We start from the raw sequence: 26,497 nt of genomic DNA on the forward strand, positions 1-26,497 counted from the left end.
TAAAATAACATAAAATACTCCACCTCCAAGAAAAACTCCAGGTCCAAAAACAATCCACCCATGCCCAAGGTTACCAACCCCTCATCTCCTGAACAGGCACTTTTTTTTTTTTGCTTTTTGGTTCACACCTGGCGATGCAAAGGGGTTACTCCGGGCTTTGCACTCAGGAATTACTCCTGGCAGTGCTCAGGGGACAGTATGGGATGCTGGAAATCGAACCTGGGTCGGCCGCGTGCAAGGCAAAAACCCTACCCGCTGTGCTATCTCTCCAGCCCATGAACAGGCACATTTTAAAGTTGAATCATTGTCATTTGGGTAGCATGCTGACACTCTGATTTAACAGACCACAATTTCTTATTCTCGGGATTTGAACCCTAAAATAATGCAGTTCGCAAGTACTGGGACAAGTGCCTTTTCATTGTTTCTTCCCAAGGAGACGTGTCAAAGCACCCTTGATGTCTTTGTTCCTGAGGCTGTAGATGAAGGGGTTCAGCATGGGGGTGACGACGGTGTAAGCCACAGAGGCGACTGCAGTGCTCTGTGAGTTCTCTGACACAGCAGAGCTCAGGTACACGCCTAGGGCTGTGCCATAAAACAAGGAGACCACGGACAGGTGAGAGGTGCAGGTAGAAAAGGCTTTCAACTTCCCCTGAGCTGAGGATATTCTGTGGATGGAGGAGATGATCTTAGAGTAAGAGTAAAGGATGCCAGCAAAAGAGCCACCCCCTAGGAGCACAGCTGACAAATACATCACCAATACAATAAAAAAAAGTGTCAGAACAAGCCGAATGGATCACCTGATTAAGTTCACAGAAAAAGTGAGGGATTTCCACACGTGAACAGAAGGACAGTGGCAACACCATGAGGACTTCTAACAAGGAATTCAGGACACTCATGGTCCAGCATATCAGAAGCAGCTGCCCACAGAGCCTGGGGTTCATGATGATCGTGTAATGCAGGGGATGGCAGATGGCCACATAGCGGTCAATGGCCATCACAGTCAGGAGAAAGCTGTCCAATCCAACAAAGAGAAGGAAAAAATACATCTGGGAGATACATCTCTCAAAGGTGATGCCTTTGCTGTGTATCTGGATGTTCAGCAGCATCTTGGGGACAGTGGTGGAGATGAAGCAGATGTCCATGAAGGACAGGTTGGACAGGAAGAAGTACATGGGCGTGTGGAGGTGGGGGTCTGAGCTGACGGCCAAAATGAGGAGCAGGTTCCCCAGCACGGTGACCAGGTACATAGACAGGAAAAGCACAAAGATGAGGGACTGAACTTCCGGTTCCTCAGAAAATCCTAGAAGAAGAAATTCTCTATTTCCTGTCATGTTCTCAGATTCCATGAAGTGGAGTGGCCTACAAGGAAAGTATATGATTATTTTTCACATACACAACATTACTTACATTTTTCAAACTTTGTTTAGATAATGTTAGATTACAAACATTTTTATATTAGCACTGTAGCACTGTCATCCCATTGTCATCAATTTGCTTGAGAGGGCACCAGTAACGTCTCCATGCTAATCAATATAGTCTTATTACATTTCAAAGCAAAATTCACCTGTAAAAAATATGGACTGACCTGCCCTTCCTATGTCTCAGCCTGTGTCTTGGACCCACAGCATCTCTGCCACGCCCCGAGCCCATACAGCCGCCCCAGCTGGCAGTACACTGATCCCTAGTACTGCAGCCATTTTCTCTTCCGGCCAGCCTTCATTACCTATGTCACATCCAAGAGTAACATCCTAGCTATCCATAAACATTAGGACAGTAAACCACAAGATTCACATAAAGATTAGAGGAACATCTGAGAGGAAGGACATGTTCTAGAAGGGGAAAATGAAAAGGCAAACTCCAATGACCGAGCCCATCCAGAATCCTTTTCTGCAACAAGAGGGAACAAGGATATTGATCTTGAAGGTCCCTCTTCCATACAACCACAACAACCTGAAGAAAAAGCGCGAATCCGCAACACAAGCAGAGGAAGACAAAAGGAGTCCAGAAACCTCAATAAGCGTTTCATGCAAACTTGAGCTCTCCCATAAAGAATTCAGAGTTGAAATGCTGAAGATGCTCAATGAACTCAATGTAAAGATAGAAAAGGTATCCATTAAATTAAAGGAAGACCTGACAGAAACAATACAATAGACAGCTGAGGAAATACGGGAAGAAATCAGGCAGAAATAAAAAAGCTACAAAAAGAAATGAAGGATTCAGTAGATGAAATAAAAAAAACTCTGTGGCTGCCCTCACAATAGAATGGCTACACCACAAGACTGAATCAGTGAGCCTGAAGATGAGCTGTAGGAAGCCTAAAGGCAACAACAATGGGAAGAGACCTCAAAATAGCTCTAGGGCAACTCAAAGTACTAGGGGATGATCTCAAGAGGAATAACATTAGAATCATTGGAGTACCAGAAGGACAGGGAAGCAACCCCAACGAAAAAGTCACAGTCAAACAAATCATTACTGAAAAGTTCCCTTTTCAGAGCTGGAGAATGCAGGCATCCAGTTCAAGGCACCCGAAGGATGCCAGTTAACAGAGACGCTAACAGAACATACCCAAGCCATATCATAGTTAGAATGATGGACATCATGGATAGAGACACAATAATGCAAGCAGCAAGGTCAAAGAAGGAAATCACATACAAAGGAGTACCCCTTAGATTCACTGCAGACCTATCAGAGGAAACCCTCCAAGCTCGAAGGCAGTGGTGGGATATAGTAAAAAACTCAATGAAATGAACACTTTACCAAGAATACTTTATCCTAAACTCTCATTCAAACTCAAAGGAATGATACACTATTTTGTGGATAAATAACAGCTCAGGAACTTCATAGACTCAAAACAAAATCTACAAGAAGGACTAAAGGGGCTATTGTAAGACAAGAACGACCACCACAAGAACAAAAAACCCCTACAGAAAGATAGCGCAAAATCCCATAACAATAATCTCTCTCTGTGTCAATGGTTTAAGTTCACCAATTAAGAGACACAGAAGTGGAAAAATGGATTCAGAGACTGAACCCAACATTCTTCTGCCTGTAAGAAACGCATCTGAATAACCAGAACAAACACAGACTCAAAGTCAAAGGGTGGAAAACAATCCTGCAAGCAAACAACTCCCTCAAAAAACTGGGGTGGCCTTACTAGTATTGGACAACATAGATTTCAGATTGAAAAAGATTAGAAAAGATAGGGAAGGCCATTTTTTTTAATCAAGGGATATGTACGGCTGGGAGAAATCACACTCCTAAACGTGTACACACCAAATAGGGACCAGCTAAATACCTACAACAACCGCTAACAGATCTCAAGAAGGACATCGCGAGCAACACAATAGTACTTGGAGACTTCAACACCGCCCGATCACCTCTGGATAGATCAAGAAGATTAAAACCCACCAAGGAAATAGTAGCTTTGAAGGAAGAAATAGAAGAGAGAGGGCTAATAGATATATACAAGGCTTTATATCCCCAAAAAAGGGAATACACATTCTTTTCCGTGCACATGGAACATTTTACAGTATAGACCATGTGCTGGGCCACACAACATACCTCAACAGAATCAGGAAGATAGACATTGTATCAGCTATCTTTTCAGACCATGATGCACTGAAGATAGAAGTGAATCACGTATAGACACAGAAAACCAAATTAAACCTGGAAATTAAACAACTCGATGTTGAACAATGAGTGGGTCAAGAAAAAATCTAGGAAGAATTCAAAAGCTACCTAGAAACCAATGAGAATGAAGACACGAGCTACCAGAACCTGTGGGACACAGCTAAAGCCGTGTTAAAGGAAAAATTTATAGCTCTGCAAGCATTCAGCAGGAAGGAAGAAAGGGCCCACATAAATTACTTGACTTCACACCTTAAGATTTTAGAAAAAGACCAACAAAAGGAGCGCAAACAAGGCAGAAGAAAAGAGATAATAAAACTTAGAGCAGAAATCAATGACATGGAAAACCAAAAGACAATCTGAAAGATCATTGAAACCAAGAGCTGGCTCTTTGAGAAAATAAACAAGATTGATAAACCATTAGCAAGAATCACAAAGAAAGAGACAGAGAGAACCCTTAAAAACAGAATCAGAAAATAAAAGGGGGACATCACAACAGAAAACATAAAATTCAAAAGATCATCAGAGACTACTTTGAAAAGCTGTATGCCATGAAACAAGAGAGCCTAGAAGAAATGGATAAGTTCCTGGATTCCTACAATCTCCCAAGGCTGAACCAAGAAGACCTGGAATACCTGAACAGTCCAATTAATATCAAGGAAATTGAAACTGTAATCAAAAGTCTTCCCAAAAACAAAAGCCCAGGTCCAGATGGATTTAGTAGCAAATTCTTCCATACAAAGAGGACCTATTGCCAGTTCTTCTCAAGTTTTTCCATGAAATTGAAAAAAAAGAAACCATCCCAAACAGTTTCTATGAGGCTCATATCTCCCTAATATCAAAACCAAACAAAGACACCACAAAAAAAGAAAACTACAGGCCAATATCCCTGGTGAACACAAATGCAAAGATTCTCAACAAAATATTAGCAAACAGAATTCAACAACTCGTTCAAAAGATCATACACCACGACTAAGTGTGATTCATCCCAGGGATGCAATGATGGTTTAACATTCAGAAATCAATCAACATAATCCATCGTATCAACAAAAGAAAAGATAAGAACCATATGATCATATCAATAGACGCAGAGAAAGCATTTGACAAGATCCAGCACCCATTTATGATGAAAACTCTTGCCAAAATGGGTATAGAATGAACTTTCCTCAATACAGTCAAAGCCTACTACATCTACTACAAGCCTAAGCAAACATCATCCTCAATGGGGAAAAACTAACAACCTTCCCTCTGAGATTAGGGATGAGAAAAGGATGCCCACTCTCTCCACTTCTGTTCAATATAGTACTGGAACTACTTGCAATAGTGGTTAGGCAAGAAAAACGTATTAAGGGCATTCAAGTAGAAAAGGAAGAAATCAAGCTCACATTATTTGCAGATGATATGATGCTATACTGAAAAAACCCTAAAACCACTACCAAGAAACTTTTAGAAACTATAGACTTGTATAGTAACGTTGCAGGCTATAAAATCAATATCAAAAGTTCATGGCTTTCTTAGACGCAGATAATGAGAGAGAAGAAAGCAACATGATAAAAACAATCCCGTTCACAATTGTGCCTCAAAAGATCAAATACCTCAGAATCAGCTTAACTAAGGAGGCAAAGGTCTTGTATAAAGAAAACTATAAAACGCTACTTCAGATAATTAAAGAGAAAACAAGGAAATGGAAAGATATCCCCTGCTCATGGATTGGAAGAATAAATATTGTCAAAAAGGCAATACTCCCCAAAGCATTTTACAAATTCAATGTGATGCCTATAAGGATACCCTTGACATTCTTCCAAGAAATGGAGCAAGCACTCCTGAAATTCATATGGAACAATAGCCCTCCCCCCCACGAATAGATAAGTCAATTCTTGGGAAAAAGAAATGGGAGGAATCAACTTCCCCAACTTCAAACTCTACTACAAAGCAGTAGTAATTAAAACAGCATGGTACTGGAATAAAGGCAGAGCCGCAGACCAATGGAACAGGGTTGAATATTCTGACACACACACCCAAATATATGATCATCTACTCTTTGATAAGGGAGCAAGAAATGTGAAGTGGGGCAAGGAAAGCATGTTTAACAAATTGTGCTGGCAAAACTGGACAGCTATGTGCAAAAAAATAGACTCAGATCTCTACCTATCACCATGTACAAAAATCAGATCAAAATGGATTAAAGACCTCAACATCAGACCAGAATTCCTAAGGAACATTGAAGACAAGGTCAGCAAAACCTTCCAAAACATTGTAACTAACAGTATCTTCAAAGATGACATGCCACTGGCCAAGCAAGTGAAAACAGGTAAATAAATGGTACTACCTTAAACTAAGAAGCTTCTGCACCTCAAAAGATACAGTGACCAAAGTACAAAGACAGCCTACAGAATGGGAAAGGATATTTACCCAATACCCATCCGATAAGGGGTTGATATCAAGGATACACAAGGCACTGGTTGAACTCCACAAAAAGAAACCTGGCAACCCGATCAAAAAATGGGGTGATGAAGTAAACAGAAACTTGCCCAAAGAAGAAATCCGAATGGCTGAGAGGCACATGAGAAAATGCTCGACATCACTAATCATCATGGAGATACAGATTAAAACAACAATGAGATACCATCTCACACCACAGAGACTGCACACATCCAAAAAAACAAAAGCAACCGGTGTTGGCACAGTTGTGGGGAGAAAGGGACTCTTCTTCACTGCTGGTGGGAATGCCGACTGGTTCAGCCCATTTGGAAAACAATATGGACGCTTCTCAAAAAATTAGAAACTGAGTACCCATTTGACCCAGCAATACCACTCCTGGGACTATATCCCAGAGAGGCAAAAAGGTATAGTAGAAATGACATCTGCATTTGTATGCTCATTTCACCACCCACCCAAACAAACAAACAAACAAAAACCTAAAACCAAAAAACAACAAACACTTATGTACAAAGATGCATTCTGGGGCTGGAGCAATTGCACAGCGGGTAGGGCGTTTGCCTTGCACGCGGCCGACCCGGGTTTGATTCCCAGCATCCCATATGGTCCCCTGAGCACCGCCAGGAGTAATTCCTGAGTGCAGAGCCAGGAGTAACCCCTGTGCATTGCCAGGTGTGACCCAAAAAGAAAAAAACAAAGATGCATTCTTTGGCAAAAAAAGGTTAAAATAGTATCAGCTTATAATGCCCAAAAGTAGAGAGAGAGTATGGGGAATATTGTCTGCCTTAGAGGCAGGGGGAGTTTGGGAAAGGGGGGGTATACCGGGGATACTGGTGGTGGAGAATGTGCACTGGTGGAGGAATGGGTGTTCGTTCGATCATTGAGATTGTAACCCAAACATGAAAGCTTGTAACTATCTCACGGTGATTCAATACAATTTTAAAAACTTAAAAAAAAAACATTGTTCCCCATCACACTGATCAAAATGACCCAAGAGACAATTTCTGTGAAAAATAGACATGTGACTCAGAGTGCATATGTGTTAAGCGACACGGGGGGTGAAATAATTATAAAATAAAGATCTTAGCACATCTATTCCACACATATACTTATTTTTTTTCTTCTTGGGTCACACCTGGCCATGCACAGGGATTACTCCTGGCTCATGCATTCAGGAATCACTCCTGGTGGTGCTCAGGGGACCATATGGGATGCTGGGAATCAAACCTGTGTCGGCCGAGTGCAAGGCAAGCACCCTACCTGCTGTGTTATCGCTCGAGTCCCATTTATACTATTATTTGGCACGAATATTTTCATGAATGGATATCATGATATTAATGATCTCTTTTTGCAGATCTGTACTCACATTTCATTGTTTGTGTCTTTCTCTTGCACAGGCAAACATAGTCAAGTATACTGCATTACAATAATAACAGAAATGTGTTCACAGGAAAACCCCAGACTTCAAAGACAACATTTACACAAATCCATTAATTCTAAAGATATTTCAACTTTATTGCAACTTTTCTTAGTAAATCACAACCCTCCAGTTCTTCTACTTCACCCAATATTAATACCAGAATTGACGATTCATTGCCAGAATTGGCCCCTGAATCGCTTTTTCAATTATTTCTTACCTTATGGTCACTATAAATAATGCGTAACTTAGGTATGAATTGAAGAACAGCCCTAAAACACTGGGAATGTTGTCGGCTGGGCTGGTTATTCTTAGGTTATTCTCAGGTGGACGCCCTGAATATTTCTTCTCTCTGACCTTCTTTTGCTGAGGGCATAGGACATGTGAACTTACCCGGGTGGGGAGTTTGGGAGGGAGACCCCTGCGTGTTTCCAAATTCCTTCTGGGGAAGTTTCTTCTGGAGACTGAAACCCAGACAAGGCAGCAGGGAGGAGGGAAGCTCAAGGCTCCAGACAAACGCAGGACTCGGAGATCAACAACCATGCCACATACCCCAGAGTGAACAAGCCGAGGGACCCCACGGAGGAGATATTTACAGCTCCCTGTGTTTGCTCATTAAGCCTGTTTACTTCCTCACTCCAACCTCCGAGAGCAATGGTTGCCCGGTGGGATGTTGGTCTGGACAGATGGAAGTTTCCAGCTTTGCAGGACACCTTGTGAATAAACACCCACTCTAAACACTTGATAACTCCACTCTTGTGCCTCCTGACTTACACTCACCTCCCATCACTTAAACCGAACCCAATTTTTGTTTCCAAGAGCCAAGAGTGGCTAATCAGTCTTGGCTAAGTTCCCTGTGTTTTTGAAACCTTGATAGAGTTGGGACTCAGTCGAGGAAGTCTCTAGAGAATGCCAATGCCTAGGATAACAAAGAGAATTGTGCAACTTTAATGAAAAGCCTTGTAAATCATATTCTTTGGTCAGGCCACGCTTTTGTCAAATTAAAGAGGAGTTTCACATGTATACTAGAAGTGCAGAGCGGTCACTTAAAGGCTAAGATGAAATTTTTTTCTTTTTAGAAAAGAATTAGCAAACAACATGGACAAATCTACGTAATATTATGCTCAAATAAACTAGATTACAAAATGTGACATTTTTTAAGAGCCCATTCATATGAAATGTCCAGAATGGTCAAATGTGCATAGACAGAAAGTAACTGTAGTGTTGGAGTATGGGAGCAAGACAGATTGGGAGATGTACAGGTCACCTGGGAGAATGATACAGAGTTCTAAATTAGCAATATGGGGACACAGGGTTTTGAATAAACTAAACTACACTGAAATGTAGACCTTAAAATCACAAGAAGGGTGAAGTTTATCACAAATCAAAGAAATTTGGATTTTCCTCTTTTATTTTCTAGTCTTTCAATTAGTGTTTTGACTTTTTAATTGTTTAATCAAATAAAAATGTGTGTAAAAAGAAATAAAAAAGGGAAAGAATTAGCAAGGATGACAAAGACTTAGCTGGACTCGTGAAGAAAAGATAAAACTCAGATAAAGTGTATCAGACATGACAGAGGAGAAAGTTTAACACATATTTCGGAAGGAGAAGAGATTATAAGCCTTATTATGACTACATTTATTTCTCAAAGCTGAGGGACCTGTAGGCTGAATGAGGAGACGGCCTGAAACCTGAGCAGTCCAATCAGAAGTAGGGGAATTATTACTGTGTGAAAAATATTCACACACAAAAATAAAATATCCACACAACAGAATCCAGAGCCGGAAAGTTTCAGTAATGAATTATATCAAAGTTTCAGGAAAAGCCTATTACCTAAAGTTCTTAAGCTGGTCTAAATATCAGCCAAGAAGAAGAAATCATTAAGAAGAGCGAGAGCTAGAGCGAGAGTGAGAGCTAGAGTGAAATCGAGAGAGAGAGAGAGAGAGAGAGAGAGAGAGTAAACAGGGGGCAGTAGGACAAGTCAATGGTTGGAAGGTTGCCACAAGAACATAAGGATGGTGAAGGGCAGTTAGGATAGGGAAGGGCCCAATGTGACAATAATAGTTGGAGATGATCATGTTGGAAAGGAACTGAGTGTTGAAAGGTAAATGGATATATCTGATAACATTTCATTATCTATATTGCAAACCATAAGGCCCAAAAGGAAAGAGATAGAGAAAGAGAGGAGAGAGAGAGAGAGAGAAGACAAGTGCCTGCCAGAGAGGAGGAGTGGAGGTGGGTGGGTTGGAGGGGCCATTTGTCATGGGAAAGGTACACTGGTGAAGGGAATAAAAGGAAAAAGAAAAAGAAATTAAAAGCATCTAAATTAGAAAAGAAGTTCAAGCTTTGGTTTTACTATTAATAGATGACCTGATAGTATATATCATCTGTGATATGATATAAATGGCATCCAGTTATCTTCACAAAGTTATAAGAGAGAAAAGGAATGGGCATTAATGGAATTCTCAGAATTTTCAAGAGTCCCTAGGAAGGCTGCCCATTCCTCAGTCTCCTGAGTTCCACTGCCGTGGGACTCACACACACACAAACACACACACACAAACATACACATACACACACATACAAACAAACCTCACAAATACACAAAAACAATAAACAAGAAAAAATAAAGCTATATGAAATGCAGTTTAAATTTACACTTCACCATGTTCAATACTTCTAACTACAAAATTATTAAATTATTCATATTTGTGTTATACATCAATTCCACCCAAAAATCTGCCTTTGATAGCCACTTTCCCAAAACTCCATCAAGTGTCACTGACAAGAAGCAGATAAAACATAAGTTTCGGGTGAGCAGATTAAGCCCCTGAACTTGAAACATTGTGTCTGCATGTCAGGAAGAGCAATGAAGTCAGGATCATATACACATATGTGGCACAAAATGAGAAACTGTTCGGTTTTCAAGTTTTAGGAGGCCACACAGTGGCTAGTTTGCAAAACAGTCCTCTTTGCTTCCATAGGATCCCACTTTAGGGCAAATCTTTCAGTAAATCTGCCTCTCCCAATTATCATGGTAAACCTTTTGACCTTTGAGAATCAGTTGTTCATAGGAATCCCATGAAGTTTAGGAGGTAAATGAGGATTCCTGAATCATTCAGACCCCAGGCTGGGAATCCATTTGAGAGAGTCAGCACAGCCCAGGGAGGAGAAAAATAGTCTTCCATATCAAAGAGAGAAGAAATGAATGAAGTTGGTCATACAGATTGTCAAGAAAGTTGCAATAGAAGAAATGAAAACTTCAGGAATCAATACAGGGATAAAGTCCCATTTTCCACTCTGGTTGAGAGATATCTCAGAGCTGGCTTCCCATGATTGGGTTCTGAAAGGAACAAGTGTCTTCCCATCTTAGGACATGTTTCCCTTTATTTTTTCTTGCCAGTCAGATTTGCCAGAGCACTCTTGATATCCTTATTCCTGAGACTGTAGATGAAGGGGTTCAGCATGGGGGTGACCACGGTGTAAGTCACGGAAGTGATGGTAGTGTGCTGTGAGTTCTGGGTCACAGCAGAGCTCAGGTACACGCCTAGGGCTGTGCCATAAAACAAGCAGACCACGGAGAGGTGAGACGCGCAGGTAGAAAAGGCCTTGAACTTCCCCTGAGCTGAGGAGACATGAAGGACAGTTTGGACAGGCAGAAGTACATGGGCATGTGAGGTGGGGGTCCGAGCTGACGGCCAGGATGATGAGCAGGTTCCCCAGCATGGTGATTAGGTACATGGACAGGAAAAGGTAAAAGATGAGGGGTTCTGGTTCCACAGAGAGCCCTAAAAGAAGAAATTCTGTGATTCCTGTCAAGTTGCCTGGTTCCATGTGCTGGAGAAGACTTTGAGTGCTTAGTCAAGATCACTGAGTGTTTCCCAAGTGACATGCATGACTTAGTTATTTGTATTCATGTTTTCTTGTGATCACTTTGGCTTGCAGGACTGTGGATGAAGCAAGCTACACAGAGAAAAATAGAGAAATCTCTTAGCTCTGGTTTCCTCACGCTCAGCTCTGTGAGTCTGGACAAGTCACTCTCCCAGGTCTCTTTGTGCCTTGGAGAAGTCTCAGCGCAAATTCTCTTTAGGCTCAAAACAAAATTTCTATGCTGGCAGCCCTGAGTTTCGAGAAAGTATTTCCTTTTGCCTTGAAGGACAATTTGGTCTCTGTCATGTAAACGTTTTATTGGATTCATGGATTTACAATTAACCAAATTTTTTAGGTGTTGTAGTTTTGGTGTCACCATTTGCCGCTTTGGGCATACTTCTGGCCCTGAGCTCAAGAATGACTCTTGGCAGCGCTTGGGGACCTCATGGGGTGCCTGAGATGAAACCAGGATCTGTCACATTTAAGACAAGCTCCATACCTGCGGAATGATGGCTCCGGCCCCTTATTATAATAATTACTATTAGAATAGAAAGGTTTACTGTTAAGAAAAATGGAAAGGAAAAAAATTCCACATCTCTGGTATTTGGTTTGTTTTTTCAGTTTTGGTGCTACGTTCAGTGGTCCTGGGAGGCACTGCTGGCTCTGTGCCTAGGGGTCATGCCTGGCAAGCTCAGAAGACCCTGCGGGAGACCAGAGATCCAATCCAGGTAGGCTTCATTCAGGGCAACTGCCCTCACTGTTGCACTAAGGCTCCAACCCCTACTTTATTGCTGCTGTTTTTGTTAATATAAATAAAATGTTTTATCAGAATGTAAAAAGAAAAAGAAACACCATTGTTTTTAGTTCATCTTTCGGCTTGGGGGCTACACGTAGGACTGTAGGGAGGTACTCCTGGCTCAGTGCTCAGGGTCACTCCCAGCCCTGCTCAGAGGACCTTGTGGTTTGGGATGTTGAGCCTGGGTCTCCACATACAAAGCAGGTGCTCCACTCCTTTGAGTCATCTCCTCCGCCTGGATCATTGTAAATCTCTATCCCATCTTCTGCATTTCCCTCTGTCACTCTATTTTCACTGCCAGCGGAGTTATTAATTTCCTACCTTTGGGTCCCCACACGTGACGCATCAACGTAGATTAGTCAAGACATTCAAGGCATCCACGAAGGCCATTATCTGTGCATCCTGGCATCCTTTCAAGCAGGCAGTGGCTTCTCCTTTCATTCTCTTCCACCTTCCTCTGCATCATTTACATCACAGGCATTTTCTACATTACTGCAGTGTTTACTCACCTGCATGGAGCTGCAGGAAAAACCCTGAGTGGGAACCCAAATTCTACCCTAGGTGGTTGAGGATGGATGTGGTAGCCGGATGGACCCCCAATCTCCCAAACTTATTGAGGTCCACTGAGGCCCAAGTAGGAGAGTTAGACAAATAGCTCAAATTTAGGCAATGGGGGCTGCAAGCAAGCAGGATAATCCCTGTCAGAATGGACTAGAACACTCTCAGTTAATGATTCTGCTCAATGCTCCTCACCCTCTGGACAGGGCTATGAAATACCCCAGCCTGTGTTCCAATGTAACTGTGAACCCCCAAACAGTGGCCCTATGATGGCTCTGGGATGGGAGCTAGGGGAAGGTGAGACTCAACTAATAAATTAAGCCCAAAATATCCCTTTCTTTCTCTTTCTTTCCTTATTTCTTTCTTTCTTTCCTTATTTCTTTCTTTCTTTCTTTCTTTCTTCCTTCCTTCCTTTCTTTCTTTCTTTCTTCCTCTTTCTTTCTTTCTCTCTTTCTTTCTTTCTTTCTTTCTTTCTTTCTTTCTTTCTTTCTTTCTTTCTTTCTTTCTTTCTTTCTTTCTTTCTTGGGTCATACCTTGCGATGCACAGGAGTTACTCCTGTCTCTGCACTCAGGAATCACCCTTGGCAGTGCTCAGGGGACCATATGGGATTCTGGGAATCAACCTAAGTCGGCCGCATGCATGGCAAACACCCTACCTGCTGCACTATCGTTCCAGCCCCCCCAAATAGCCCTTTCTAAGGACTGCCCAGGCCAGCTTGCTGGACAATCCTTAAGTGTCCTTCATTTTCTGGACCCTCTGGAGAGCTAAAGGTGTTAGGGACTAGACAGATGAAACAGACTGACAGGATTCGGAGTTGACGGGGCCTTGAAACCCAGAATGCTGGTTCCCTGGGCTGCAAGGCTGTCCCGGAAGAGACTCTGTGACTACTTCATATCGGCCCCCTTCCCTGAAGAATCTCCATCATGTACTATGATGTTCATCCTGGTAGACTGGGCTCTTGGATGGGTAAGTTCTACCTCAGAAAGATTCAGATAGGAATTTGACCAAAGAATGTTGTTCTTCTGATGATGATTATTGGCTCTCATCAATAAATACTCTATATGGAGGTCAGTTGAGACTCTAAGGCCCCTGGCCCCTCTGTCTCTGTCTATCTGTCTCTGCCTGTCTTTGTCTCTCTGTCTCTGTCTCACTCTGTCTCTGTCTCTCTGTCTCTGTCTCTCTCTCTCTTTCTCTCTCTCTCTCTACTTTCTCGCTGTACGTACCTCCTTCAGACCTCTTCATGGGGACTGGACCCTGGCAGAAGTTTGAAGCAAACAGCTACCATAGGTTTTGGGGGGTTGGTTTTTATTTTATTTTATTTTATTTGCTTTTTGGGTCACACCTTGCAATGCACAGGGGTTACTGTTGGTTCACACACTCAGAAATTAACTCCTGGAAGTGATCAGGGGACCCTATGGGATGCTGGGAATTGAGCACTGACCTCTTACACGGGACGGCGGCATGCAAGGCAAATGCCCTACCAGCTGTGCTATCTCTCCAGCCACAGATTTAGATAGACTTTACATGATGTTGTTTACTCAAAATCTTTATGGCCTTTGATTAAGACCAGAGATAGTCCAGAGTGAACAAAGAAAAAAAAGTCACGGTTGTCAAGAGTATTGGGAGTCTGAAGCAGATAGAGTGACTCTGGGGGATCAGAGAGATGTGGACCAGAGGAGACCCAGGATTCTCATGAGGAGATTAGATCCATGACCTTGAGAACTGAAGTCTACACCTCTGGAAGCAGAGTGAGTCAATGACACGCCAATGGAGGTGTGTGCATGATTTCTCCCCAAAAGGAAAAATATGGAATTATATTATCTGTTTTTATTAAAACATAGAACGTTTTGGTTGTGAAATATATATCCCTTTTCTTTAGTTGTATTCCACCTTGTCACTAGTCTGTTAGCAACACTCTACACTCATTTCACAAGTGAGTATGCAGGTCTTTGGAGAATAAAGTGTTTTTAAGAAATTCATATGTGGGTCAGAGAGATAGTACAATGGGTTCAGTTGTCTTGCATTTGACTGACCTGAACAGGGTTACTCCCAGAACCCTATATGGTTCCCAGAAACTGCCAGGCGTGGTCCCTCAGTGAAGACATAGGAGTATACCCTGAGCACGGCCACGTGTGCTTCTTCGCCCCCAAATCCATGAAGTTCATAGTTCAATGATAACTTCCCAATATTTCATAAAAAATGCAATGGACTATACTTGAGAGCTAAGAATAGATTAGGAAGAAGTAGACCCCTACTTTTGAGAAAGGAGAGATAGAGGGGAAATTCTTCAAATATCTATCAAGAAAATACAAAATTTGGACAAAAGTGAAATCCAGAAATAAATAAATGTGGGATTTTATGGTCCACACTCTTATTTTTTAAATAAAGAATTTTATTTTTGGCTTTTTTGGGTCACACCCGGCGATGCACAGGGGTTACTCCTGGCTCATGCACTTGGTCAGGAATTACTCCTGGTCTTGGGTAACCATATGAGATGCTGGGAATAGAACCCAGGTTGGCTGCAATGCAAACGCCCTACGTGCTGTGCTATTGCTCCAGCCCCTAAATAATTTTTAACACATGCCCAGATACAAAAAAAAAGAATGAAAGAAAGAAAGAAAGAAAGAAAGGAAGAAAGGAAGAAAGAAAGAAAGAAAGAAAGAAAGAAAGAAAGAAAGAAAGAAAGAAAGAAAGAAAGAAAGAAAGAAAGAAAGAAAGAAAGAAAGAAAGAAAGAAAGAAAGAAAGAAAGAAAGAAAGAAAGAAAGAAAGAAAGAAAGAAAGAAAGAAAAGTTAGTCTCTTTATCTGCCTTGTCATTTAAAAGATTTATTTTGAAATTTGGGTGCCATTGGTTTACAAGGCCATGAACAATAGAGTTTGAGGCATAAAATACTCCATCTCCAAGAACAACATTGGATAAAATAACATAAAAATACTCCAGCTACAAGAACAACTCCAGCTCCAAGAACAACCCACCCATGCCCAAGGTTACTGACCCCTTATCTCCTGAACAGGCACACTTTAAAGTTGAATCATTGTCATTTGGGTAGCATGCTGACATTGATTTAACAGACCACGATTTCTTATTCTCAGGATATGAGCCCTAAAATGATGCAGTTCACCTGTACTGGGGCAAGTGCGTTTCATTGTTTCTTCCCCAGGAGACGTGTCAGAGCGCCCTTAATGTCTTTGTTCCTGAGGCTGTAGATGAAGGGGTTCAGCATAGGGGTGACCACGGTGTAAGCCACAGAGGCAACTGCAGTGCTCTGTAAGTTCTCTGACACAGCAGAACTCAGGTACACAACTACGGAAGTGCCATAAAACAAGGAGACCATGGAGAGGTGAGAGGTGCAGGTAGAAAAGGCTTTCAACTTCCCCTGAGCTGAGGAGATTCTGCGGATGGAGGAGATGATCTTAGAGTAAGAGTAAAGGATGCCAGCAAAAGGGCCACCCCCTATGAGCACAACTGACACATACATCACCAAGTCACTAAAAAAAGTGTCAGAACAAGCCAAACGGATCACCTGATTGAGTTCACAGAAAAAGTGAGGGATTTCCACATATGCACAGAAGGACAGTTGCAACACCATGAGGATTTCTAACAAGGAATGCAGGGCACTCATGGTCCAGCACACCAGAAGCAGCTGCCCACAGAGTCGGGGGTTCATGATGACCGTGTAGTGCAGGGGGTGGCAGATGGCCACATAGCGGTCAATGGCCATTACGGTCAAGAGAAAGTTTTCTAATACTACAAAGAGAAGGTAAAAACATATCTGGGTGATGCAGCCTTCGTAGGTGATGGCCTTGCTGTGCATCTGGATGTTCACCAGCATCTTGGGGACGGTGGTGGAGGTGTAGCAGATGTCCACGAAGGACAGGTTGGACAGGAAGAAGTACATGGGCGTGTGGAGGTGGGGGTCTGAGCTGACGGCCAGGATGATGAGCAGGTTCCCCAGCACGGTGACCAGGTACATGGACAGGAAAAGCACAAAGATGAGGGACTGAACTTCCGGTTCCTCAGAAAATCCTAGAAGAAGAAATTCTCTATTTCCTGTCACGTTCTCAGATTCCATGATGTGGAGAGGCCTACAGGAAGAGTATATGATTATTTTTCACATACACAGCATTACTTACGTTTTTTAAACTTTGTTGAGGTAATGTTAGATTACAAATATTATTACATTAGCACTGTAGCACTGTCATCCCATTGTTCATAGATTTGCTCAAGTGGGCACCGGTAACATCTCCATGCTAATCAAGTATAGTATTATTACATTTCCCCCAAAGAATTTCCTCTGCCAAATGTTTATCTATGTAAATGACAACCACACCTGTGCTTACTCCAACCTCCTTTCAGATGTTCTATAATTATGCTAGCAACTCTGTATTAAACGAGCCATTTTCACCATCAGACTGTGGTCCCAGGTCTCCCCTTCTTCCCATCTCTCTGTGTCTCTGTTGGGGGGCCCTGGGGAGGTGGGGAGGCAGGGAGGTGGCTCAGGGCTACCGAACGAACACACGTGTCCAGCAGAAGCTGCAGCCACCCGAGGATCATTTTCTTTTTTGTGATTACACAGGTGCCCGCTCCAGCAAATCGATGAACAATTTTGCAGTAGCAGTGCTACTATGTACAATGTAGCAGGCAGTGCTACTTTTCAATGACGGAGGGATGCCTCCATCATTCCAATGCCATTCCCGTTCCCAGAGATTTGCTTCTCTCCACTAGTGTCCCAGGGTCCCTCCCAGGCCCTCTTCCTAGTTGAGTTCAGCTCTAAGGACAAAATTCTTTAGTTCTACTGACTTGGACCATTTGTTGGTCTTTTACTGTTTCTTTTTTATTCGCCAAATGGCAGTGATTTTCAAGAATTCAGGATGTGGTGACACTTATACACACATAGATGAATAGAGCTAACTTCCTGAAATTCCACAGCATTATAAACCAATGATAAATTAGCATTTTTTTCAAAAACTGGATTTCTTTTACAGAATATAAATTGAAAACCATTTATTTAAAAAATAGTATGAGTAATTCTGTGTTTTTAAATGTTTAAAATGTTTTTTAAAATATTTTAAAATTACATGAAATAGATAAATCCTCTGCGAATGGGGCTGGAGCGATAGCACAGTGGTAGGACATTCGACTTTTACGCGGACGATCCGTGTTGGATTCCTCCGCCCCTCTCGGAGAGCCTGGCAAGCTACCGAGAGTATCTCGCCCACACAGCAGAGACTGGCAAGCTACCTGTGACTTTTTTTGGATAAGCCAAAAACAGTAACAATAAGTCTCTCAATGAGAGATGTTACTGGTGCCCGCTTGTACAAATCGATGAGCAACAGGATGACAGTAAAAGATAAATCCTACAAGTGTAAAAAGAAAAGAGAAAGAAACACCATGGGTATTCAGGTTGATCTTTCTACTTAGGGGCTACACTTAGTGGTGCAGAGTGGCACTCCTGGCTCAGTGCTCGGGGTCACACCCAGTCCTGCTCAAAGGACCTTGTGGTGTGGGTGGTTGAGCCGGGGTCTCCACATGTAAAGCACGTGCTCCACTCCCTTGAGTCATCTCCTCCATCACGGGCATTGTAAGTCTCTATTCCATCTTCTGCACTTCCCTCAGACACTATACTTTTACTGTCTGCAGTTTTACTAATACCTTGGGTCTCCACAAGTGCATCAATTTAGATTAGTCAAATCATCATCCAAAGCATCAACAAAGGCCATTATCTGTCCATCGTGGCATCCATCCCAGGCCATTCTCTCTCCCACCTTCTCCTGCATTCTCTCCCACCTTCTCCTGCATTCTCTCTCACCTTCCCCTACATCATTCACATCACATGCATTTATGGCATCACTGCAGTGTTCACTCACCTGCATGGAGCTGCAAGAAAAATCGCGAGTGGAAACCCAAATTACTCCTTCAGTGGTTCAGGGTGGAAGTGGTCGCCAGATGGACCAGCAGGAAAATGGAAAACTGACTTCCTCCAACACACTCACAATTCCACAGCGGTGATCCTGTCCTGACCAGCCCAGGCTGAACCAACTGAAGAGCTGAGCAGAGCAGGAGATATTTACAGCCCCCCCCCAAGTCTGCTCATTAATTCCCGTTTTATTTCTTAATTGACCTCTGAGACCATGTTCCTGTGGGAGGCTGGTCTGGGTAGGATGGAGATTTCCCACAGGTAGGAGCTATCCTAAGAGGTCTTGTTAGAAGTCAGGTGTATGGAATCATCAGGGATAGCCCTTGATTCTCCTGATGGATAGAGAGGTCACCTCCCATTAGTTGGTGTCTAATCCATGGGAGTACTAGAGATGTCATACACCTATCCACTTTGGTTTTTGAGAAGACTGAATTTCAGTTTTGTAATGCATTCATTTGACTTAACATAGACAAAATATTTTTTATTAAAGTTCCACTTCATCGGAGAAAACCTTAGTTTTGTGTAGGGTTTGTTCACCCTCTCCTAGCAGAGAGCATCCCTGATGATTTTCATTTTCTTGAGTTCTTGGTGAAGAAGAATCTCTGGGAATTAGCAGAGATGTTGCACCCCACCCCACATGTTTCATTCAGAAAGTGTCCTGGTGCTCCCTTGCCACTCTGGAGAAGCTCACATTCTCTCTCCAGTGCATTATTCTGTATGCCCAAGCCCACCACCATAAACTTCCTGATAAAACCTGACATGCTTTACTGCCTGTCTCCTGAAATTCTTCTCTGAGAAGCTGGGTTAACACCTCCAAAACCTGGGTAAACTCTGGGACTGGCCTTCCTTTTCTGCAAAGGGCAAGGCTCACAGTGCTGCATTTATCCCACCATTCCCAGGGGGAGTATAGGTGGGTAGAGAGAAAGGTGGAGATTCCTTCTCTAGGCTGCTACCTCTCTCCTCCCGCATCTCATAAGTCACCTGGAGACCCCTCAGTGGCTTCATGGTCAAATGTTAAGGAGAATTGTTTCTATGAGGGGGGAATATTATGCAACGTTGAAAAATAGAGCTACTCCCAGAAGGCCGGAGAAATGTAAGAGGGGGAGAGCTGTAAAAAAGAAAAGAAAGAGAAAATATCTAAGATGGATGATTAGTGAGTGGTGAGTATGAGAGTGGACCTTCACTTCGCCTGTATTTTTTTTTAATTCTTTTACTGTTTGGGTCACACCCGGCATTGCACAGGGGTTACTCCTGGCTCATGCACTCAGGAATTTGTCCTGGGGGTGCTTAAGGGACCTTATGGAATACTGGGAATCGAACCCGGGTCAGCCACATGCAAGGCAAACGCCCTACGCCCTGTGCTATCGCACCAGCCCCTCACTTTGCCTTTAAAACAAGGGTATTTCTGTGATAAATGTTAAAGTGACTGCTAATTTCTTTCAATGAAAACATACACCCAATAAGGATCTTCATGGAATAGTCATTTTGTGCATCCACCCTAATATTACTGTCCATGTATATATTAGCTAAATGGAAACAAATGACATGAGAACGGTCACTGTTTTGAATAAATCCATAAAAAGCAGGCACAAAAACATTGTTCTTTGTCTCACAGTGATTCACTAATTAAATAAAAAATAATAAAAAACAATTGTTCCCCATCACATTAATCAAAATGACTGGAGAGTCAGTTTCTGTGAAAAATAGACATGTGGCTCAGAATGCATATATGTTTAGCAACACGGGAGAGGAAATAATTATAAAATAAAGTTCTTAACACATCTACCATATGGGATGCTAGGAATCAAACCCAGGTCAGCCGCATGCTAGGCAAACTCCCAACCTGCTGCGCTATTGCTCCAGCCACCCAATTATCGCTTTCTAAGGACTGCCCAGACCTGCTTCCTACACAATCATTAAGTGTCCTTCATTTTCTGGACCCTCTGGAGAGCTCAAGATGTTAGGGACTAGACAGATGAAACAGACTGACCTGATGCGGAGGTGACCGGGCTTTGAAACCCAGAATGCTGCTTCCCGGGGGTGCAAGGCTGCCCCGGAAGAGACTCTGTGACTACTTCATATGGGCCCCCTTCCCTGAAGAATCTCCATCATGTAGTATGATGTTCATCCTGGTAGACTCGGCTCTTGGATGGGTAAGTTCTAGCTCAGGGAGATTCAGATAGGAATTTGACCAAAGAATGTTGTTCTTCTGATGACGATTATTGGCTCTCATCAATTAATACTGTATAGGAGGTCAGTTGAGACTTTAAGGCCCCTGGCCCCTCTGTCTCTATCTGTCTCTGCCTGTCTTTGTCTCTCTGTCTCTGTCTCTCTCTCTGTCTCACTCTGTCTTTCTCTCTCTCTCACTTTCTCGCTTTAAGTACCTCCTTCAGACCTATTCATGGGGACTGGACTCTGGCAGAAGTTTGAAGCAAGAAGCTACAATAGGTTTTTTTCGGTTTTTTTTTTTTGGCTTTTGGGGTCATACCCAGCAATGTGCAGGGGTTACTGCTGGCTTATGCACTCAAGAATTACATCCTGGCAGTGATCAGGGGACCATATGGGATGCTGGGAATTGAAGCACCGACCCATTACACAGGTCAGCGGCATGCAAGGTAAACACCCTACCCGCTGTGCTATCGCTCCAGCCACAGATTTCCAAAGACTTTACATGATGTTGTTAATCAAAATCTTTATGGCCTTTGATTAAAACAAGAGATAGTCCAGAGTGAACAAAGAAAAAAAGTCACGGTTGTCAAGAGTATTGGGAGTCTGAAGCAGATAGAGTGACTCTGGGGGATTAGAGAGATGTGGACCAGAGGAGACCCAGGATTCTCATGAGGAGATTAGATCCATGACCTTGAGAACTGATGTCTACACCTCAGGAAGCAGAGTGAGTCAATGATACACCAATGGAGGTGTGTGCGTGATTTCCCCCCAAAAGTAAAAATATGGAATCATATTATCTGTTTTTATTAAAACATAGAACGTTTCTGGTTGTGAAATATATATCCCTTTACTTTAGTTGTATTCCACCTTGTCACTAGTCTGATAGCAACACCTTACACTCATTTCGCAAGTGAGTATGCAGGTCTTTGAAGAATAAAGTGTTTTTATAGAATTCATGTGTGGTCAGAGAGATAGTACAATAGGCAGAGTTACCTTGCATGTGGCTGACCTGGGTTAGATTCCCAGCACCCTATATGGTTCCCAGAGACTGCCATGTGTGGTCCCTAATGTAGACATGGAAGTATACACTGAGCATGGCCCGGTGTGCCCCCTTCCCCCAAAATCCATGGAGTTCTTAGTTCAATAATCATTTCCCAGTATTTCATAAAATAATTGTATGGACGATACTTGAGAGCTAAGAATAGATTAGGGAAAATACACCCCTACTTCAGAGAAAGAAGAGATAGAGGACAAATTCTCCATATATCTATCAAAAAAAGATAAAATTTTAACAAAAGGATAATCCAGAAATCAATAAATATAGGGATTTTATGGTCCACACTCTGATTTTTTAAATTAAGAATTTTATTTTTCACTTTTTTGGGTCACACCTTGCGATGCACAGGGGTTACTCCTGACTCATGCACTCAGGAATTACTCCTGGTGCTTGGGGAACCATATGGGAATCTGGGAAAAGAACCCAGTTCGGCCGCAAGGCAAACGCCCTACCAGCTGTAATTTAGGGCTCCAGCCCCTAAATTAAGAATTTTTAATACATGCCCAGATATAAAAAAAAGAAAGAAAAGTTAGTCTCTTTATCTGCCGTGTCATTTAAAAGATTTATTTTGAAATTTGGGTGCCATTGGTTTACAAGGCCATCAACAATAGAGTTTCAGGCAAAAAATACTCCAGCTCCAAGAACAACATTGGATAAAATAACATAAAATACTCCAACTCCAAGAAAAACTCCAGCTCTAAGAACAATCCACCCATGCCCCAAGTCACCGACCTCTCATCTCCTGAACAGGCACTTTTTTTTTTGCTTTTTGCGTCACACCTGGCTATGCAAAGGGGTTACTCCTGGCTCTGCACTCAGGAATTACTACTGGCGGTGCTCAGGGGACCATATGGGATGCTGGAAATCGAACCTGGGTCGGCTGCCTGCAAGGCAAATGCCCTACCAACTGTGCTATCTTTCCAGCCCACGAACAGGCACATTTTAAAGTTGAATCATTGTCATTTGGGTAGCGTGTTGACACTCTGATTTAACAAACCACAATTTCTTATTCTCGGGATTTGAACCCTAAAATAATGCAGTTCGCAAGTACTGGGGCAAGTGCCTTTTCATTGTTTCTTCCCAAGGAGACGTGTCAAAGCACCCTTGATGTCTTTGTTCCTGAGGCTGTAGATGAAGGGGTTCAGCATGGGGGTGACGACGGTGTAAGCCACAGAGGCGACTGCAATGCTCTGTGAGTTCTCTGAAACAGCAGAGCTCAGGTACACGCCTAGGGCTGTGCCATAAAACAAGGAGACCACGGAGAGGTGAGAGGTGCAGGTAGAAAAGGCTTTCAACTTCCCCTGAGCTGAGGATATTCTGTGGATGGAGGAGACGATCTTAGAGTAAGAGTAAAGGATGCCAGCAAAAGAGCCACCCCCTATGAGCACAGCTGACAAATACATCACCAATACAATAAAAAAAGTGTCAGAACAAGCCGAATGGACCACCTGATTGAGTTCACAGAAAAAGTGAGGGATTTCCACATGTGCACAGAAGGACAGTGGCAACACTATGAGGACTTCTAACAAGGAATCCAGGGAACTCATGGTCCAGCACATCAGAAGTAGCTGCCCACAGACTCGGGGGTTCATGATGACTGTGTAATGCAGGGGGTGGCAGATGGCCACATAGCGGTCAATGGCCATCACAGTCAGGAGAAAGCTGTCCATTGTTGCAAAGAGAAGGAAAAAATACATCTGGGAGATACATCTCTCATAGGTGATGGCTTTGCTGTGTGTCTGGATGTTCAGCAGCATCTTGGGGATGGTGGTGGATGTCAAACAGATGTCCATGAAGGACAGGTTGGACAGGAAGAAGTACATGGGCGTGTGGAGGTGGGGGTCTGAGCTGACGGCCAGGATGAGGAGCAGGTTCCCCAGCACGGTGATCAGGTACATGGACAGGAAAAGCTCGAAGATGAGGGACTGAACTTCCGGTTCCTCCGAAAATCCTAGAAGAAGAAATTCTCTATTTCCTGTCACGTTCTCAGATTCCATGAAGTGGAGTGGCCTACAAGGAAGTGTATGATTATTTTTCATATACACAGCATTTCTTACATTTTTTAAACTTTGTTGAGGTAATGTTAGATTACAAACATTATTACATTAGCACTGTAGCACTGTCATCCCATTGTCATCAATTTGCTTGAGTGGGCATCAATAATGTCTCCATGCTAATCAAGTGTAGTATTGTTACATTTTGAAGCAAAAATTCACCTTTAAAAAACATGGACTGACACGGCCTTCCCGAGTCTCAGCCTGCATCTCAGACCCACACCTTCCCTGCCACCCCCAGCCCCGCACGGCCGCCCCAGCTGGCGGCATGCTGATCCGTAGCACTGCAGCCATTTTCTCTTAGGGCCCAGGTGTGTGACATCCCCCGCACTGCCCTTCCCGAGTTCCAGCCTGTGTCTCAGAACCACGACTTCCCTGCCACCCCCCGACCCCGGACGACCACCCCAGCTGGCAGCACGCCGATTCATAATACCACAGAAGTTTTCTCTTCTGGCCCAGCCTTCATTACCTATGTCACGTCCAAGATTAACATCCTAGCTATCCATAAACATAGTACAGTAAACCATAAGACTTCACATAAGGATTAGAGGAACATCTGAGAAGGATGACATGTTCTAGAAGGGGGGGGGGTGGAAAAGGCAACCTCCATTGACCAAGTCCATCCAGAATCCTTTTTCGCAACAAGAGGGAACAAGGATATTGATCTTAAAGGTCCCTCTTCCATACCACCACAACAACATGAAGAAACAGCGCAAATCCCCACCACAAGCAGAGGATGATGAAAGGAGTCCAGAAAACTCAATAGGCATTTCCTGCAAACTTGAGCTCTCCGATAAAGAATTCAGAGTTGAAATGCTGAAGATGTTCAATGAACTCAATGTAAAGATCGAAAAGGTATCCATTAAATTAAAGGAAGACCTGACAGAAACAATACAACAGACAGCTGAAAAAATACAGAAAGAAATGAGGCAGAAATCAAAAAGCTACAAAAAGAAATGAAGGATTCAGTAGATGAAATAAAAAAAAACTCTGTGGCTGCCCTCACAATAGAATGGCTACAGCGCAAGACAGAATCAATGAGCCTGAAGATGAGCTGTAGGAAGCCTAAAGGCAACAACAATGGGAAGAGACCTCAAAATAGCTCTAGGGCAACTCAAAGTCCTAGGGGATGATCTCAAGAGAAATAACATTAGAATCATTGGAGTACCAGAAGGACAGGAAAGCAACCCAAACGAAAAAGCCACAGTCAAACAAATCATTGCTGAAAAGTTCCCTTTCAGAGCTGGAGAATGCAGGCATCCAGTTCAAGGCGCCCGAAGGATGCCAGCTAACAGAGACGCTAACAGAACATACCCAAGCCATATCATAGTTAGAATGATGGACATCATGGATAGAGACACAATACTGCAAGCAGCAAGGTCAAAGAAGGAAATCGCATACAAAGGAGCACCCCTTAGATTCACAGCAGACCTATCAGAGGAAACCCTCCAAGCCCAAAGGCAGTGGTAGAATAGAGTAAAAAACTCAATGAAATGAATGCTTCACCAAGAATACTTTATCCTAAACTCTCATTCAAACTCAAAGGAATGATACACTATTTTGTGGATAAACAACAGCTCAGGAACTTCATAGACTCAAAACCAAACCTACAAGAAGGACTAAAGGGGCTATTGTAAGACAAGAAGAACCCCCACAAGCACAATAAACCCTTACAGAAAGATGGTACAAAATCCCATAACAATAATCTCTCTCTATGTCAAAGGTCTAAGTTCACCAATTAAGAGACACAGAAGTGGAAAAATGATTCGGAGCCTGAACCCAACACTCTGTTGCCTGCAAGAAATGCATCTGAATAACTAGAACAAACACTGACTCAAAGTCAAAGGGTGGAAAACAATCCTGCAAGCAAACAACTCCCTCAAAAAAGCTGGGGTGGCCTTACTAGTATTGGACAACATAGATTTCAGATTGAAAAGGTTAGAAAAGATAGGGAAGGCCATTTTTTTTTAATCAAGGGATATGTATGGCAGGGAGAAATCACACTCCTATACATGTACGCACCCAATGAGGGACCAGCTAAATACCTACAACAACCGCTAACAGATCTCAAGAAGGACATCGCGAGCAACACAATAGTACTTGGAGACTTCAACACCGCCCGATCACCTCTGGATAGATCAAGAAGATTAAAACCCACCAAGGAAATACGTTGAAGGAAGAAATAGAAGAGAGAGGGCTAATAGATATATACCGGGCTTTATATCCCCAAAAAGGGGAATACACATTCTTTTCTGTGCACATGGAACATTTTCCAGAATAGACCATGTGCTGGGCCACACAACATACCTCAACAGAATCAGGAAGATAGACATTGTATCAGCTATCTTTTCAGACCATGATGCACTGAAGATAGAAGTGAATCACGTACAGACGCAGAAAACCAAATCAAACACCTGGAAATTAAACAACTCGATGTTGAACAATGAGTGGGTCAGGAAGGAAATCAAGGAAGAAATCAAAAGGTACCTGGAAACAAATGAGAATGAAGACACGAGCTACCAGAACCTGTGGGATGCAGCTAAAACCGTGTTAAGGGGAAAATTTATAGCTTTGCAAGCATTCCTCAGGAAG

General features: G+C 42.8%; 2 protein-coding genes and 1 pseudogene across 2 annotated transcripts; all 3 read right to left on the reverse strand.

Moving 5' to 3' along the window:
- Positions 1-415: 415 nt before the first annotated feature.
- On the reverse strand, positions 416-1,346 carry LOC101556819 (olfactory receptor 7A10-like; annotated as a pseudogene).
- A 14,504-nt stretch (positions 1,347-15,850) lies between these two features.
- On the reverse strand, positions 15,851-16,780 carry LOC101557084 (olfactory receptor 7A10-like). Its single transcript, XM_004614992.1, has one exon. The coding sequence runs from the start codon at positions 16,778-16,780 to the stop codon at positions 15,851-15,853; it is 930 nt and encodes a 309-aa protein (XP_004615049.1).
- Positions 16,781-22,918: 6,138 nt separating this feature from the next.
- LOC101557364 (olfactory receptor 7A10-like) lies at positions 22,919-23,848 on the reverse strand. Its single transcript, XM_004614993.1, has one exon. The coding sequence runs from the start codon at positions 23,846-23,848 to the stop codon at positions 22,919-22,921; it is 930 nt and encodes a 309-aa protein (XP_004615050.1).
- Between the last annotated feature and the right edge of the window lie 2,649 nt (positions 23,849-26,497).

The sequence above is a fragment of the Sorex araneus genome, chromosome 2 (assembly GCF_027595985.1).
Source record: "Sorex araneus isolate mSorAra2 chromosome 2, mSorAra2.pri, whole genome shotgun sequence".
NCBI lineage: Eukaryota > Metazoa > Chordata > Mammalia > Eulipotyphla > Soricidae > Sorex > Sorex araneus.